This window comes from Triticum dicoccoides, chromosome 3B (assembly GCF_002162155.2).
Source record: "Triticum dicoccoides isolate Atlit2015 ecotype Zavitan chromosome 3B, WEW_v2.0, whole genome shotgun sequence".
In the NCBI taxonomy this organism is placed as follows: Eukaryota; Viridiplantae; Streptophyta; class Magnoliopsida; order Poales; family Poaceae; genus Triticum; species Triticum dicoccoides.
Genome location: NC_041385.1, coordinates 688,903,833 through 688,922,601, shown reverse-complemented (window position 1 = coordinate 688,922,601; position 18,769 = coordinate 688,903,833). Strand labels below are relative to the sequence as shown.

The 18,769-nt window shown below is 51.7% G+C and overlaps 1 protein-coding gene across 1 annotated transcript in view; it reads right to left on the bottom strand.

The window, feature by feature from the left end:
* LOC119277869 (probable inactive receptor kinase At2g26730) overlaps positions 1–3,744 on the bottom strand; it is a 5,251-nt gene extending 1,507 nt beyond the window's left edge. The window contains exon 1 of the mRNA XM_037559206.1: positions 2,234–3,744. Coding sequence (XP_037415103.1) covers positions 2,234–3,650 — 1,417 coding nt within the window. The 5' untranslated portion in view covers positions 3,651–3,744. The remainder of the gene's footprint in view (positions 1–2,233) is intronic.
* Positions 3,745–18,769: the final 15,025 nt, after the last annotated feature.

Sequence of the window (18,769 nt, the reverse complement as noted above, 5' to 3'; positions counted from 1 at the left end):
CCAAATTTGACTAAACTTTTTTTATTTGACTAAACTTTAGGGTAGTAAAACATGAATTATAAATTTGGGACCGAGTGCCACTATCATCAAGGTAATGGAATAACAACAGATCAACATCCATGTGCAGCAGAACGTAAAAGAAGTCTACATGTTCACTGCCAAAAAGTAGGAGTTATATCCAACAAAAAGTATATCGTTGGATTCATATTCAGAAAAGTTAAAGTTTTCAATAATATACTTTTTGTGGCGAATAAACCATAATTTAGTCAAAATTTGGATCAAAATTCGAAGGAACCAATAAACACGAAAGGATGAAATATGGGACACACGTGTCCTATCTGGTATAGCAATTTCAGGTCACATCATAGGTTCCATCACCTTTTTGTGACATAGAAGGGCGTAATGTGTATGCATGACTCTGCCATTCTCCATTCTCCTCCCATTGAAGATAGAAATCTCTTGAAGATACTAGCATTGATTTTTCTTAGTGTTTTCTTATATGATTCATATCTTCCAAACTAGAATTCATATTTTTCTTATATGATATACGATATATATATTTCAGTAACTTAGTTACCAGATGCATTTCAGTTACCAAATCACTTTGTTACTTGATGCATTTCAATAACGGATGCTTCACTATCAGATTAGTTTGTCACCATGTGAATTTCAATACCAGATGCATTCTCAATTAACATACCACTTTCAGTACCATATTCATTTCAATAACACACACACATTTCAATTTTGATACTATTTTAAACATATATTTCAATAAAATTTAGTATCATATCCATTTCAATAACATAAAAGTGAAATACAAATGATAAATTTCACTGCCGGATGCATTTCGACACTAGAGGCATTCCGATACCATATCACTTTATTACCACGTGCATTTCAATACCATATGCTTCAGTGCCAAATCACTTTGTTAGCAGTTGCATTTTAAAACCAGATGCATTTTGATTGGTGGATCACTTTTTTTTTTGAAATACCATAGCACTTTCAGTACCACATCCATTTCAATAACATGCAGCTATTTTCAATTTCAGAACATTTATTAAAAATAGTTTTTAGATATTTTAAATATATATTTTAAAAAACTTTGATTTTAATTATTTACAAATATTTTTAACTGATGAGATATAGAAATATGAGACACAAATTTCACAACCACAACTGTCAATGTGAAACTGAAATAGTGAGAATTAAATGACTTTTGAAATGTATCCAGTATTGACCTTGTTCAAAAGGTCTTGCCACAGGTAATTCAAATATATATATATATATAATGAATTTTGGTTTAGAAGTTATGATTGATTTAAAATATCACTTAGAAATAAAAAGGTTGCTTTACGTATGCGCAGAGGAAGAATAGAAATCGTGAATGCAACGTCCTTTTCTGCACCCTCTATTTCTCCTTTTTGGACACAATGACAAAAGTTTGTCTGACATGAACCATGCATATTGTCATGCATTGCTTCCTAATGCCTCAGCTCTTCCTAACATGCAAGGTTGCAGAATCTTCAAAAAGTTTTGAATGTGGATCTTTACCCGGTACATATATGCTCCCCTAGGAAGAACTTTGGAATACTTGTATTTGTATGCTAGCAAACATATGTTAACATTTGTATGCTACCGTTCGTTGAAAACAGGTTGAAGAAAAGACATACTCCCGTTTGATACATCCATTTGAGGGAAGCTTTTTCAGACTGAGGAAGTATTATTAGGCTAGTAAAGAAGCAGGCTGCAATTAAAAGTTTTCAAAGTTTGACCAGGTTTTATAAACAAATATCCCGCTAATCCCGGTAGACCAGACTGGACAAAGAAAATGGAATCTGGAGGGCGCATCACGGATAACCGGCGGCTGCCGAGCCATACGTTCATCTGTGCGTCCCTTTCGAATGATTTGGAGCTACCAAGATTTTTCTGTACCCTCAGAAACGCTAGCCAAATGCAATCGCTATGATTGCCACCTTTCAATCCCATCGTACGACTGGAACCAGGAAAAATGCTGGACAAACGCGCAAACGTCGTTGTCCTGAGTAATCGACCGGAGTTTCACTTCATTCCTTCTTGATCGATGCAAACCACGGCAGCAATGGCGGTTAAAACGAGCTAGCTAGCAGCGATCAATGCAGTAACTAATGGCACTGTCACTGAGGAGCGCGGGTCACTGTGAGCTAATGATGTGGTGAGAGGGGATGGCCGGATAGAGCAGGATACTGACCGTGGAGCGCGGCGGAGAGGCTGCCGTCGGGGAGGAAGTCGGCGACGAGGAGCTTCTCGTCGCTGGAGTAGTAGTAGCCGCGGACGGGGAGCAGGTTGCCGTGCTGCACCCGGCCCACCGCCTCCACGGCGGACGCGAACTCCCGCCGCTCCGCCGCCACGTTCTTCAGCCGCTTCACAGCCACCGTCGTCCCGTCCTCCAGCGCCGCCCTGTACGTCGGCCCCGCGACGCCGTTCCCCAGCACCTCCGCCGACGCCCGCAGCAGGTCTTCCAGGTCGAAGCTGTAGCCGCCGCCGCCCATGAACACCAGCCGGCTCCTCATCATCTCTGCCGCGCCGCCGCCCGCTGCCGAGGGTATCTCCTTTGAAGACGTCAGGTCGGTCATCTCGCCTGACACCGTCGACGGCGTCAGCGTGTGCCCTCTCACCGGCGTCGCCGGCGTGGGCGCCTTGTTCCTGTCGTCGCCGCTGGCTGCCGCGTCGTCCCGGCGGCGGCGAACAAAGCAGAGCAGGAGCAGGATGAGAGCGAGCAGCGCGCCAGCCGCGGCGCCCACGGCGATGGCCGCGACCGCCGTGCCGGAGAGCCGCTTCCTCTTCTTCTCTTGCACCGGTGGGACGACTCCGCCGCCGGGGGACGGGCATGGCCTATCGAGGGGCTTGCCGCAGAGCCGAAGGTTGCCGGCGAATGACTCTGGCGGGAAGCGCGCAAGGGATTCCGGGACAGCGCCGGCGAGCTGGTTGTCAGAGACATTAAACACCTTGACCCGCCGGAGGCCGCTCAGGCTCTGGAGGCCGCCAGAGAGGCGGTTGCCGTCGAGCCTAAGCAACCGCAGCTCCCTCAGGCTGTCGAGCGCGGCCGGTATCTCACCGGTGAGGTGGTTGTCGTAGAGCGCGAGGTGCCGGAGCGCCGCGAGCCCGGCGACCTCGGGCGGTATGGAGCCGGAGAGGCGGTTCCCCTGGAGGTAGAGCGAGCGGAGCAGGGGCAGCGCGAAGAAGTCCGCGGGGATGACGCCGAAGAGGCGGTTGTTGCGGAGGGAGAGCGTATGGAGGCCCCGGAGCTCTCCGAGCTTGCCGGTGGGGAGGGCGCCGGCGAGGCCGACACCCGGGAGGCGAACGGCGACGACCGTGGTGTTGCTCGCGTCGCAGGTGACGCCGGGCCAGAGGCACGCCGAGGGCGCGGACGGCGAGTTCCAGCCCAGATCGCGCTCGTGCGGCAAGGCGGCGAGGAAGGACTGCAGCGCCGTCCGCTCTTGCTTCGGCGGCTCCACGGCGTGACAGCTGAGAGCGGCGACGGCCAGCGCCAGCAGCAGCACCGACGTTCGTGGTGGGATCGCGGCCATCTGTGTACGCGTGCGCCGCCGCTTGGCAAGTCGGGTGATGTGCTGCGGCCACGGCTCGGAAGGACGCGGCCTCGGCATTTGAGAGGCGCTTGCTTGGCTCGCGAGCGAGCTACACTGAGTGCCACAGGTTCAGGGTGTATGGATGGGAGCGAGCTATGTCCCGTGTCTTATGTACCGGCCGGTTGGGTTGCCTCTTGCCTGGCTTGGCATAGGATCTGGAGTTTCATGTGGCTAAGCTGACTCTGTTGCCGACAGAGTGGAGACAGAGAGAGTGGCGCTGCCGCCATTTGCACGTGCGCGCCATGGATGAAGAGCGTTAGCCGTTAGGAACATTCTCCTCGGATCCGAGCTTGGCTTGGATCGTAAGTAAGCGGTGGATCATATGCATGCATGCATGGCATTTGGCATCATGTCCACTCTACTACGCTTGTCGCGGAGACACGATCGAGTGAGCCGCCTACAGTGCCGTTTATGCCATCATTGTTTCCATCTTATTTTGCCCACGGCATGATTGCAAGTGGGATCGGGGTAACTTTTATTTTTTTCGAATTGGGGAGCATCACGCTCCCAGTTTTCATTATCATCGATCGATGAAAACGGACAATACAGAGGGGGTGGTCCACGCAAAGACATTCCTAAGGCATCTCCAACGACGATCCTCGAACCAGACCGCACAGTCCGGACGTGTCTTGTCATCCAACTTAGTCCTGTATCAATTTGCTCGGTGGTCTAAACGTATTTTTTTCCCGCAAACCGGAGACAAAGTGGGAGGGGCTTTGCGGACGTCGGGACAGCTCCGACGTCCATGTCTGACTAATCTGACCCACAAAACAACCCCAACCATCTCTCCCGCGCTTTCCACCTGATGCACGCGCCGCATCAATGACGGCCAAAGCACACAGCGGCCGACATTGATGTTGCGTGATGTGACCGGATGGGAGGGTGGCGCTGACCGGCGCTATCTTTCGGGAGCCGCCGCTTCAATGCGGATACAACTTTCCGAGGAATCAAATCCGGCCGCTACACCGCATTGAAGCGGTTGACTGTTTGTTCGCATGGCCTGGATGAGGCTATATAAGTCGTGCTTCGGCGTCGTTCACATTGCACTCACCGCATCGCTCCGCACATCCTCCTCCTCACATCACCTCTTCCTTCACAACTCCGGTGATGGGCAAGTCATGGGCCTGAGCGGCGGCAGGAGGCGGCTCCAGAACGGGCTCCGGAGGTTCATGTCGACGCTGCCCTCAACTCCGAGGCCGTTTTCCTCCTCGGCGGCCGGCTCCTCAGCGAAGAGGAGATAGTTATCTCCTCCAGGGACGAGGAGGACCAGCCGTCACAGCAGCAGATGGCGACGCAGGGCGCAGTCTACGCTGCCACGGACAAGGTGTACGAGCAGCAGGTGGAGGTCATGCTCCGCCGCTCCGACCTCCACGTCAACGGCCCGACAGCGCCATCGGAGACACTCTCCCCATCAAGTCAGATATCGTGTCCCCTCCCCACTCTCCCTCGCACAACCGCAGCTCCAAATCATACGCCGCGTCAAGGAGGATCCTCTCTCACCGCCTTCCATGCACGTCAGGGAGGAGCGACTCTTGCCGCCGGCCCGACATGTGAAGGAGAAGCGGCGCTCTCCATTGCCCCACTGCGTCAAGGACAAGCGACGCTCGCCGCCGCCCCTGCCCCGTGCGATCAAGGAGAAGCGACAAGGACTGCGTCAAGGCAACGAAGAAATTTGTGTCCGGACCTTCGGATTATGGACGTACGATCAAGGACTGCGTCAAGGAGAAGCTCAGAGTTCTCCCCACTATCATGTACAAATGGCCACAAATTCAACAGGCCTTACCAGCCACAACTTTCCGGGCCTCCTGAATGTCCCGTACAGCACCTCGGGCTTCTTCCCGAGCATCTTCCGCGGCTTGCAGAGCTTGGGCGAGTTCGGATTCCTTCCCTATTAGACTCTGCTCCAAGCCCTCGCTTTTCTTCACAGCCTCTTGGAGCTCCCGCTCGGCTGTGATGACCCTGGCCTCGTGTTTTTCACGAAGCGCCTGCTCGGCGGCCGACTTCTCGTTGGCATCAGCCACAACCTTCTTCAGCGCCTCATATTCGACACTCGCTCCTAGGGCATACAACAAAAATACTTTTCAATAGGCACAATTACTCATTCGTGCCTAATACAAGAAAATGTTTAAACATACCTTGCTTGTCCTCTAATTGCTTTTTTACACGGCCAAGTTCTTCTTCGGCCCGTGCAAGGCTCTGCTTCAGTTCGGACACTTCCGCATTATGAGTGGCCGTCCTCTCTGCAGCTGCCTGTTTTCACATAAAGGGGTACACGTCATTCACATAGGCTCCTGCGAAAGTAGAGGACTTGAACCCCTGCCCGGCTCCCTCTCCTACGCCGGACAGCGTATCAGGGGCTACTACTCATATTATGACGATTCCTCAAAGGTTTGTTAGGAAACATACCTCAAATGCCTTTATAAGGCCAAGGTAGGACTCGTTCAGCCCGCTCTCGGCGGACTGAATCTTTTCAACCACCACACCCATGAAGGTCCCATGTTCATCAACGATAGACGCGTTCTTTAACGCTGTCGACAAACCGCCTAGCAACTTTGCTTGGACAGTGGTTGCCGGCGGAGTAGGCAAGCCTCCCACCGATGAAGGTGGCTGCTCGCCCGATCCGGAAGCCTTAGAGGTCTCCCGGACCTCGTCCGGCTGTGGGCCGAACCCAAGACCGCCCCCGCTGACAGCACGCTCAGGGGCCATCGCTCCCATGTGTCCGGCTCCAGTGATATGCCCCCCTGGTCCGGGTCCCGTTGAGACGACACCTCAGTGTCGCGCCTGGACCTTGGGGAAGGGGCCTCTGGAGGCGTCTCGCTCGCCAAGGTGTCCGAGCTCAGCAAATCCTCCGACAAGGACTGTCCGGCGCGAGACCTTGCCGGACTATGCAAAATATGGCAACAGTTAAAACTACTATACCCAAAAACAATCCCTGGCGCATACACGTGTTCAAGTTTCGTATACTTACGATTTCTCCAGGGGCTGGGCCCTGGGATCCCACTCTGGGCTGCTATCGGCAGCCGGGGTGGATGCCTCTGGGAGGGAACCTTCCCCCTCTTGGGCGATCCGGCCTCCAGGGATGTGGAGGCCGTCCTTTTCTTCCCGCCATCAGAGTGAGGCTCGTCCTCCTCTGCCTCCTCCTCTTCGTCTTCAGAAGAGGGATCATCGCTGGAGTCTTCGGATTTGGCGTCCGAAGCCTCGCGACGATGGAGGCCACTCTGGGTCTTTTTGACCTTCTTGGAGGCCTCCTTCTTTGGCGCCTCGTAAGGCGCGGGGACCAGCATCTTCGTCAGAAGAGGTCCGGCCGGTTCCTTCGGCAGTGGGGCCGGACAATGTATCCACTCCACCTTCTTTATCCACCCCTGAGGTCACGATAAAACATGATTGAGATGCCTCCCACATGACTTGCCAACTAGAGCATGGATGGACAGAGTGTGGCTGTAACTTACCGGGCTTGCAGAATGGGATAATTGATACCCACGGTCCTCGGCGGAGACTGGCCACGATTTGCCGGACTTGAAGAGCACCTTACATATATCCTTGTGGGAGGAATCATAGAGCTCTTGAAGGGTTTGGTGCTCGGTTGGGTCAAACTCCCACAGATTGCCGACTCGGCGCTAACAAGGGAGAACCAGGCGAACTAGCGTCACCTGGACTACGTCGACGAGTTTGACGTCCCTGTCAACCACACTCTGAACGCGCGTCTGGAGCAGTGACAGCTCGTCGGACAAGGACCAGTTCGGGCCCTTCTTGGTCCAGGAAGTGAGCCGCAGTGGAGCTCCGGATCTGAACTCTGGAGCTGCCGCCCACTTTTTGCTGCGTGGTTCGGTGATATAGAACCACTGCTGCTGCCACTCCTTGACGGAGTCGTTGAAGGCACGACGTACGAAGATTGCCAATGGATCAGATTTATGCTATGTTCCCTACAAATGGTATGTGAAGATCATCTTGCAGGTCCGGACACGGTTTGAGTGTTCGATAATTACTTTGGAGTATTCGGAGATGGAACCCGCCCTGCAATGCCGAAGACAAGACTGCGCGTCGGACTCATCGTCATTGAAGCCTGGTTCAGGGGCTACTGAGGGAGTCCTGGATAAGGGGGTATCCGGACAGCCGGACAGTATACATCATCCGGACTATTGAAGCGTAAAGATACAAGACTCAAGACTTCGGCCCGTGTCCGGATGGGACTCTCCTTGGCGTGGAAGGCAAGCTTGGCGATCCGGATATTGTGTTTCCTTCCTTGTAACCTACTCCATGTAAACCCTAGCCCTCTCCGGTGTCTATATAAACCGGAGAGGTTGGTCCTTAGAAGGCCGGTCACAATTACAATCATGCCATCATAGGCTAGCTCTTAGGGTTTAGCCTCTACGATCTCGTGGTAGATCTACTCTTGTACTACCCATATCTTCAATATTAATCAAGCAAGAAGTAGGGTTTTACCTCCATCGAGAGGGCCCGAACCTGGGTAAACATCTGAGTCCCTTGCTTCCTATTACCATCAGCCTAGACGCACAGATCGGGACCCCCTACTCGAGATCTGCCGGTTTTGACACCGACAGCCGCCCCTGCCCCGTGCGATCACCGTGAAGGAGCGCCGTCATCTTCGCCACTACCTCGGTGATGACAGCAGTAGCTTGTTGAGGGAGTCCTGGATTAAGGGGTCCTCGGACAGCCAGACTATATACTTTGGCCAGACTGTTGGACTATGAAGATACAAGATTGAAGACTTCGTCCCGTGTCCGGGTGGGACTCACCTTTGCGTGGAAGGCAAGCTTGACAATCTGGATATGTAGATCTCCTTCTCTGTAACTGACTCTGTGTAACCCTAGCCCCCTCCGGTGTCTATATAAACCGGAGGGTTTAGTCCGTAGGACAACAACAAACATAATCATAGGCTAGTTTCTAGGGTTTAGCCTCTATGATCTCGTGGTAGATCAATTCTTGTAACACTCATATCATCAAGATCAATCAAGCAGGAAGTAGGGTATTACCTCCATCGAGAGGGCCCAAACCTGGGTAAACATCATGTCCCCCCGCCTCCTTTTACCATTAGCCTTAGACGCACAGTTCGGAACCCCCTACCCAAGATCCGCCGGTTTTGACACCGACATTGGTGCTTTCATTGAGAGTTCCACTGTGCCATCATGATAAGGCTTGATGGCTCCTTCAATCATCGGCAACAATGCAGTCCAGGGTGAGGTTTTCCTCCCCAGACAGATCTTCGTATTTGGCAGCTTCGTATTGTGGGCCAACTCGCTTGGCCATCTGGAGCAGATCGATAGCTACGCCCCTGGCCATCAGGTCAGGTTTGGAAACTTGAAATACACTACCAACATCCGTGGAGACTTGATCTTCGACGAATTCGAGCCCATGTTAGGTACGCCGAACAGTCACGACGAGCATGACTTAGATCTGCCATCGGGCGGTGTTCGGGAGATCACACCGGCGGCTACCCCGGCCCTTAATGTGGAGCAGATCGCGCCATCCGAGGACGGGTGGATAGATCCTGCCCCGGAGGCCGCACACTCATCGGTGATAGAGCCGAACACAGACTTCGCCACCAAAGAGGTCTGTATCATCGGACCCTCGGACTCGTCTCTGACCATAGGCCCCGAACCGCACACGCCCGTGCCTATCGAATCCGATTAGGCACCGATCATGGAGTTTACCTCCGCGGATATTTTTCAGCACTCGCCCTTGGGCGACGTGCTAAATTCATTAAAGTCTCTCTCCATGTTAGGAGACTCTTTGCCGAACTATGTCCGGCTTGAGTGGGAAACGGACGACGAAGAAATTCGTTCCCCACCCACCACCCACTTAATAGCCACTGTCGATGACTTAACCTACACGCTTGACTTCGACTTCAAAGACATCGATGGTATGGACGACGATGCTGGAGATGAACAGGAACCACCGCCCACGGGGCGCTGGACAGCCACCTCATCATACGATATATACATGGTGGATACACCCAAAGAAAACAACGGCGAGGAACGGAAGGATTCAACGGAGGATAATCCCCTCAAGCAGCAACCAAAGCATCGACGTAGGCGCCACTCTAAATCCCGCCACAGTAAAAACAGCAATAACAGTGCAAGAAAGAATAACACCCCGGTCGACCCCAAAGGAAACGACGACCCCATGGACCCAGCGATGGAGCAGGATGAGCCAGGGGACATTGAACATAGTCCGGAACCGATGTCCGATCACGGCGATGCCGAGGGTAAAACTCATCAACCTGTCTCCGGAGAGGAGAACGGTCCGGACGATGATGCACTCATCATCCCGGAAAAACACTTGGAACAAGAGAACCTCCATAGAAGGATTATTGCCACCGCGAGAAGCTTGAAGAAGCAGAAGCAAAGGCTTAAGGCCGCGCAGGACACGCTCAACCGTAGATGGAACAAAGTGCTCGACACTGAATAAAAATACGGCGGCGATCGCCACACAAAGAGCTACCCAAAGCGCAAGCTGCTGCCCGAATTCGACGATGAGGCTATAGAGCCCATTCAGCCGAAAAATAAAACGGCCGATCAGCCGGACCGACCAACCCGTGGCCGCGACAGGGCGGCTAACGATGCCGCACACAAGTCAGCACACGATTTACGTGAGCTCCTGGACAAAAAAGCCAGTATGGCTAGGTCCATCTACGGATCTAGGAAAAGTGCTCCGCCGTAGGATCAAAGCCACCAAAAACGATCATATTGATCGAATACCAGCTCGGAATCAACACCGAACACAACAACCGTCGACAGCATGCCATGACACATCCAAATACAGGGGTGCCGCGCACCCCCTGTGCTTCACTGATGAGGTGCTGGATCATGAATTTCCAGAGGGATTTAAACCCGTGAATATAGAGGCATACGACAGAACGACAGAGATGATCTCCACGCCATTAAATACCTGCCCCTCAAGCTGAAAGGACCAGCTCGGCACTGGTTGAAAAGCCTCCCCGAAAACTCAATTGCAAGTTGGGAGGAACTTGAGGATGCTTTCAGGGCCAATTTTCAAGGGACCTATGTCCGACCTCCGGATTCAGATAATTTAAGTCACATAATCCAACAACCCGGAGAGTCAGGTCGTAAGCTTTGGAACAAATTTCTCACAAAGAAGAATCAAATCGTCGACTGCCCGGATGCCGAAGCCTTAGCGGCTTTCAAGCGCAGTATCCGAGACGAATGGCTTGCCAGACACCTCGGCCAAGAAAAGCCGAGGACAATGGCAGCCCTAACAAGCCTTATGACCCGCTTCTGCACGGGTGAGGACAGCTGGTTGGCCCGCAGTGGCACCAGCGACCCAGGCACATCCGAAGTCACGGATGGCAACGGCAAGCCGTGACACAATAAAAACAAGCGTCGAAATAATGAAGACAGCCCAGACAACACGGCGGTCAACGCCGGATTCAGGGGTTCTCGACCCGGTCAACCGAAAAAGCCATTTAAAGGCAACAGAGATGGACCATCCAGCCTAAACAAGATTCTAGACAGATTATGTCAGATTCATGGCACCCCCGAAAAACCTGCAAATCACACCAAGAGAGAATGTTGGGTCTTCAAGCAGGCCGGCAAACTAAATGTCGAACACAAGGGGAGGGAGACACCAAGTGAAGACGAGGATGAGCCTCGCCAGCCGAACACTGGGGGACAGAAAAAAATTCCACCAGAGGTTAAAACAGTGAACATGATTTACGCAACTCACATACCAAAGAGGAGGTGCAAGCGCGCACTTCGAGATGTATACATTGTAGAGCCCATCGCCCCCAAGTTCAACCCTTGGTCGGCCTGCCCGATCACTTTCGATCGCAGGGGTCATCCGACTAGTATCCGGCACGGAGGATCGGCTGCCTTGGTGCTCAACCCAATAATTGATGGATACCATCTCACCCGAGTCCTCATGGACGGCGGCAGTAGTCTTAATCTGATATATCAGGACACTGTCTGCAAGATGGGGATAGACCCGTCAAGAATCAGCCAAAGTAGTATTACCTTTAAAGGAGTAATACCAGGCGTAGAGGCCTGCTGCACAGGCTCTCTAGTACTAGAGGTTGTATTCGGTTCTCCCGACAACTTCCGAAGCGAAGAATTAATCTTCGACATCGCTCCATTCTGAAGCGGCTATCACGCACTACTCGGAAGAACTGCCTTCGCTCGTTTCAATGTAGTACCACATTATGCTTAGCTTAAACTTAAGATGCCCGGTCCACGTGGCATCATCACAGTTAGCAGAAATACAGAGTGTTCCTTACGTGCAGAAGAATATGTGGCGGCTCTAGCAGCCGAACACTGAACGGCCTGCCCAACCAGAATAAATGATCGGTCGTCAAGACCGCGGACACGTTTAGACGAGTCTGGCGCACCACTAGTTGTAGCAGCCCAGATAAACCTGAGCTTGGGTCGATGGATATACCCCCATAGATGGTGCTAGGGGCTGCCCGCATGTAAAAAGGCCCATAGTTCGGCTCGACCCTATTAATTCAATAATAGATTACATTTTCATGGTTCATTAAGAATAACCATCTTCTCGCACGAAGTCTTTCACCTAGGCTTTTTCTTTTTTTATATAGATGATCATCGTGCTACACCCTTCCAGGATACGGCACAACGGAGACAAAGGCGCAGACGTGCAGCAGGGCCCCGCTCAAAGCTTTTTCTTTAGATTAAGACCCTGTGTAAACCTTTTTTAATGTCTCTTCTTGCGTCACACCCTCCGGGCATTCAACGCAACCGAGAGGGATGCTGGCGTTATTGGCATTTTGTCACGCCAGACCTATGCATGTATGTGGAAATTCAGGGCTCATTATCGAGGGCGTTATTCAGCCAAGTATATGTTATAAAGTCTGAATACCTTAGGGAGTGTTCGGCGTCGCGAGTTTGGCCTTATATGCATCAGCTCTGAAGCTTGTCTTTGGTCAATAGTTGGGTTTGCACGGCTCCCGTGTTTTGCTACCTTACGTTCCGCTCTATCGACTAAGGTGGCACCGGGAGAACTACTGCGACTGTGCCCTGGTTCATCTGGATGAGCACCTCAGTAGAGAAAGCCGAAAACTGACTGTCATGATAAAGCGCGAGACTGGTCAACCACTCGATGACTCAGTGGAATCTTCGCGATTCCTCCGCATTAACGAAGGACCGGTTTCCCGGTCATGTACATACGCGCACTGAATTTGGATGAACGCGGAAGTACCAGGGGCTATATAGTAGCCCCACCATCAAACTCCTATGGCTAAGTGAAAGTGTTAAAGCTATATAGTCTGATTGCCTTGTTTGCCACGCTATCACCTCCTTAATGGACCAAGACGTTGGATCAAGTGTGCTTACACGCTTTTCTGAACACCCCTGCATTACATGCATGGGGGATGAAGTCGACGACTGCAAACTTTCAGGTTATATACATACATAAACGGCCGCACAGGAGGCACTATAATACTTTCGGGCAAAAGTATAAACACAGCCTTTATAATCAAAATAGCATTGTTTTTACAATTCAGATACATGTCACTCGAACATGGTACTCTTCGAGCACTGAGCCTCTATTAAATGGGCACCTTCTAGGACTTCTTCTCGGCCGGGTCCTGGCCTCCGGCCGGACCCCAGGTTGCAATAGCGGTGGCCTCCATCCCTGCCCAATTTGTCCTAACACGGGCAAGAGCCATCCGTGCACCCTCTATGCAAGCCGACCTCTTTACAGCGTCGATATGCCGCAAAATACGAAGGAATCGTTGCACTAAGCCAAAATAACTATCCGTCCTTGGTCCCTTCGGCCAAAGATGATCCACGACAGACCTCATGGCAAGCCCGGACAGCCTATGGAGCTCGGCCCACTCGGCCATTTGTTCATTTAATAGTAGCGGATGCTTTGGAGCACTAAACTACGACCAGAACAACCTTTCCACCTCATGATCTTTCTGATCTTTGAAATATTCATTCGCATCAGCAGCACTCTTTGCCAAGTCCAAGTACGCGTCTCAGCACTCCATAATTGATCTAGAGGGGCATACTTCGGATCTCCGAACTTCGTCCGCAATAAAAAGGGCTTCCCAGCTGTGATATCTCCGGCTTGATGAAGCTCCTCCCTTGCTACTCTAATCTCAGAGCGAGTTTCCTTGGCTGCTTCCAAGGCCTTCTTTAGGTCAGCCGCTTTCGCTTGGTTTTCCTTTTCAAGGAGATCATATCGTTCGGCGATACCTTTCAACTCAACAGCCATCTTGGCTATTTTATCTTCGCTCTGGCGATGAGCAGCCTGTTCGGCTCTTAACTCCTCGCCCGCCTTTAGGGCGGCCACATCACTTCTCCTGGCTTGTTCCTTGGCTCGGGCAAGTTCCGCCCGAAGGGTCTCCACGGCGGCAGCTCCATCTGTAGTCAAAGCATATTATAGATACTAGCATCATGCTCCTCTTAATATTTGCTGGCCGCCAGAATATACATGCCCTGTGCCTCATCCAGCCGCTTATTTACAAGCGTGATGTCGGCATCCGCCACTTCAAGTTGTCACCTCAATTTGGCAAAATCAGCAGTCCGGTCAGCCGCCGGACCTTCAGCTGCCTGCACACAAAAGCAGTGCAATCATTACCTGGGACTATGATCCTTTGTTTGCCACCTCTGGACGGAATCCAGAGTCTCAGGGGCTACTATCTATACAGAGCACACCTAGCATGTGCGGTACCGTCAAAAATACATATATATATATATATATATATATATATATATATATATATATATATATATATATATATTACTTTGCGTACCTCAAAGCCTCTTAGCAGGCTCGTAAAAGCTTCATTCAACCCGCTTTTTGCGAATTAAATCCTCTCAACCACCGTACCCATTAAGGTACAATGTGCCTCTGAGATAGCCGCTTGCTCCAGAAGACCCATCAGTGTGTCCGGCTGTGTGCCGGACAATCCCGGACTCTTTTTGTTGCTCTCCTTGGGAGCCGAATACTCCGGACTTTAGGCGGCCAAAGAGTTACCTTCTGGCCTTGGCGGGTCAGGATAAATCCTCTGTGACGACACCTCGGGGTCGTTCGCCCCATGAGGCGGGGAGGCAGGAGGAGGCGTTTCGCTCTCCATCATCTCTGAAAGAAGATCCCCCAAAGACAAACTCTGTTGAGAAGGCCTACGAGCCGGACTGCAAGATATATGTATCAGTTATTATTCTCAGAGATAAAACAGGATATATTTACCAAAGTACTTTCGTTCACTTACAGCTCGGTTGTGGGTTGGCCCCCTTGCGGGCGTTGTGCGGTGAGGACGCCCTCCGGGGCAGGGCCCTCTGGCAAAGGTTTCTTCCCTCGTTTGGTAACCTCCATTTTCAAGTCTTCACAGGCGGCCCTTTTCTTCCCGTGGGGAGAGGGGATTCTAGATTCACCTCCCCGATTATCCTGCTTCATGGAGACATTAATTCCCCCGGTTTGGATGTGTAATGTATGAAGCCCAATTATGGTTTCTCTATTCCTCCCTTCATCTTCTCCTGATTGCACTTGATAGGGTGCCCGCTCAAGCATCTTGATTAGTACAGGATCCGGCGAGCCTTCAGGAAGGGGGGCCGAACACTTGATCCTCTCCGCCTTTCTTATCCAGTCCTGGCCGAGAGAAAATTTTCAGATTGATGTTATGACAAATATAAAGACGGCATGTTCAGTCACGGAATTACTTACTTGGGTATCTGGACAGTTGCAGTTGAGACCCGCATCCTCGGTGGTGTTCGGACACTTTATTCGTGATCTGAAGAACAATCCATACATCTCTTCGAGCGTCACGCTGAAGAATTGTTGAATAGTTCGCGGTCCTTCTGGATTGAACTCCCACATACGGAGAGATCGACGTTGGCACGGTAGGACCCGACAAACTAGCATTACTTGCATTACCTTGACAAGACTGACATCCCTCTTGAGGAGATCTCGGATGCGGCTTTGCAATGTCAACATGTCATTAACTGGCCCCCTATCCAGCCCCTTGTTGACCCATACGCCAGTTGAGGCGGAAGGCCCGAGCGGAAGGTAGGGGCAGCCGCCCGCTTTGTGCCTCAGGGAGCTATGATGTAAAACCACTCCCGCTGCCATAAGTCGGACACCTCCGGGAAGGAACCCTTTGGCCATAGGGCGCCGACGCCTTTGCTTATTATAGCACCTCCGCACTCTGCGTGTCGTCCATCGATCATCTTCGGCTTCACATTGAAGGTCTTGAGCCATAAGCCGAAGTGTGGGGTGATGCGGAGGAAGGCCTCACACACGACGATAAACGACGAGATGTGAAGGATGGAATCTGGAGCTAGATCATGGAAATCTAGACCGTAATAGAACATGAGCCCTCTAACGAAGGGATCAAGACTAAAGCCTAGCCCTCGGAGGAAGTGGGAAACAAATACGGCACTCTCGTTGGGTTTGGGAGTGGGGATGACCTGCCCTTGAGCAGGCAGCCTGTGCAGGATTTTGGCGGTCAGATACTTGGCCTCCCTAAGCTTCTTGATGTCCTCCTCTGTGCTATCCACCGACCTTGAAGGTTGGATCCGGACATGGTGGAAGGTTCGAAGCGCTTAGCCTGAGCCTCGGGTTTTGGAACTTGAGGTGGGGGGAAGGAAGGATCGAGCGTGGGAAGAAAAGGACAGGCCTTGGCCCCTTTATAAAGAGGGTGAATATCAAGCGTCCTCCACGTGGCCGTTTGGAACTTGCCTAAAATCGAGGAGTCATACTAACAAGCACGGTTGGGTTACCCACACCCGTATTGATGATAATCCCGTGATAAGGGGACACGATCTCTGCTTCGACAAGACGTGCCAATAAAACTACCTCGTAACACGTGTAGTGGCAGGCTGGGAAAAACGGTTCATAATGACCGGGCCGCGGCGTGATGTCACGCTATGAAAAGTTGTCAGCGGATTAGATTTGTGAAATAATGTACTCTCTACGGTGGTATGTGGAAATTATTTTGCAGAGCCGGACACGATCCTCATATTCAAGATCTTCTATGAAGTATTCAGAGAAGGAACCCGCCTTGCAATGCCAAAGACAATCTGCGCGCCGAACTCATCGTCATTGAAGCCTGGTTCAGGGGCTACTGAGGGAGTCCTGGATTAAGGGGTCCTTGGATAGCCGGACTATATACTTTGGCTGGACTGTTGGACTATGAAGATACAAGATTGAAGACTTCGTCCCGTGTCCGGGTGGGACTCACCTTTGCGTGGAAGGCAAGCTTGGCAATTCGGATATGTAGATCTCCTTCTCTGTAACTGACTCTGTGTAACCCTAGCCCCCTCCGGTATCTATATAAACCGAGGGGTTTAGTCTGTAGGACAACAACAATCATAATCATAGGCTAGCTTCTAGGGTTTAGCCTCTAGTGGTAGATCAACTCTTGTAATACTCATATCATCAAGATCATCAAGTAGGAAGTAGGGTATTACCTCCATCGAGAGGGCCCGAACCTGGGTAAACATCATGTCCCCCGCCTCCTGTTACCATTAGCCTTAGACGCACAGTTCGGGACCCCCTACCTGAGATCCGCCAGTTTTGACTCCGACACTTGTCCTCCTGGAGCGCCCTCAGGGCGATGGAGTACACTGGCAGGCAGCGCAATGGCGGGACAGGCACAAGATGACACACCAGTCGGAGTTTGTGGACTCCGACGTCCCACCGTCCCACATCGCGGTGGACCTGGAGCTGGCATATGCCTGGGCCTTGGACCACTCCAAGACGATGGCGGAGACGAGCAAGTTTCGTCCCTGCCGCCTTCACGGGAAGATGGCCAAGTACGGGAGGAGTGGCCTCTCTGCGAGGCCGCTGCCTCCTCCAAGGATCATCGCCCTCCCCCTCCCCCACCCATGTTGTCGGTGGCTGCGGCTGTTGGGAAACATTGCAAGGAAAACAAAAAAATCTATGCACACGCAAGATCTATCCATGAACCTGCATAGCAATGAGAGGCGAGAGTGTGTCTACGTACCCGCGTAGATCGTAAGCGGAAGCATTTGACAATGGTTGATGTAGTCAAACTTTCTTCGCGATCTAACCAATCGAGTACCGAATGTATGGCACCTCCGCGTTCACCACACGCTCAGCTCGGTGACGTCCGCGCCTTCTTGATCCAGCAAGATGGCAAGGTAGTGGATGAGTTTAGGCAGCACGATGGTGTGGTGACGGTGACAGTGAAGTTATCTTCGCAGGGCTTTGCCTAAGCACTACGAAAATTTGACCAGGGGTGTAAACGGTGGAGGGGGGGCGCCGCACACGGCTAAGCAATTGTCTGGGGTGTGCTATACGCCCCCTCCCACATATATATATAGGTGGGAGGGAGAGGGGAGAGGCCAAGGGGCACCCCAAGTAGGTCCGAATCCTACTGGGGCTTGCCCTAGGCCGCCCCCTTTCCTTCTTTTGGCGCCAAAGGGAAGGAAGGGGGAGGTCCCCCCTTTCGTTTCTCCCACAAGGGGGGAAAGGCAGGAGGAGGTGGCGCTCCCCCTTTCTTTCTTTTAGGGCCGATAGCCAAGGAGAGGGCGCGCCAGCCTGTCTGTGGGCTAGTGTGTGCGTCTCCTTGGCCCATTAGGCCCATAGACCTCCCGGGGCCTCCCGGAACCCCTTCCGGTGATCCGATGACTACCTGGTGCACTCCAAAACTATTCCGATGTTCGAATACCATCGTCCAATATATCAGTCTCTTTACCTCTCGACCATTTCGAGACTCTTTCGTCATGTCCGTGATCTCATCTGAGACTCTGAACAACATTCGATCACCAAATCATATAACTCATATAACAGTATATCGTCAATGAACGTTAAGCGTGCGGACCCTACAGGTTCGAGAACTATGTAGACATGACCGAGACACCTCTCCGGTCAATAACCAATAGCAGAACCTGGATCCCCATATTGGCTCCCACATATTCTACGAAGATCTTTATTGGTTGCACTATCATGACAACGTGCATAATTCCCTTTGTCCATGGGTATGTTACTTGCCCCAGATTCGATCGTCGGTATCTTCATACCTAGTTCAATCTCGTTACTGGCAAGTCTCTTTACTCGTTCCGTAATACATCATCTTGTAACTAACTCATTAGTCATTTGCTTGCAAGGCTTCTTATGATGTGTATTACCGAGAGGGCCCGGAGATATATACCTCTCCGATACTCGGAGTGACAAAT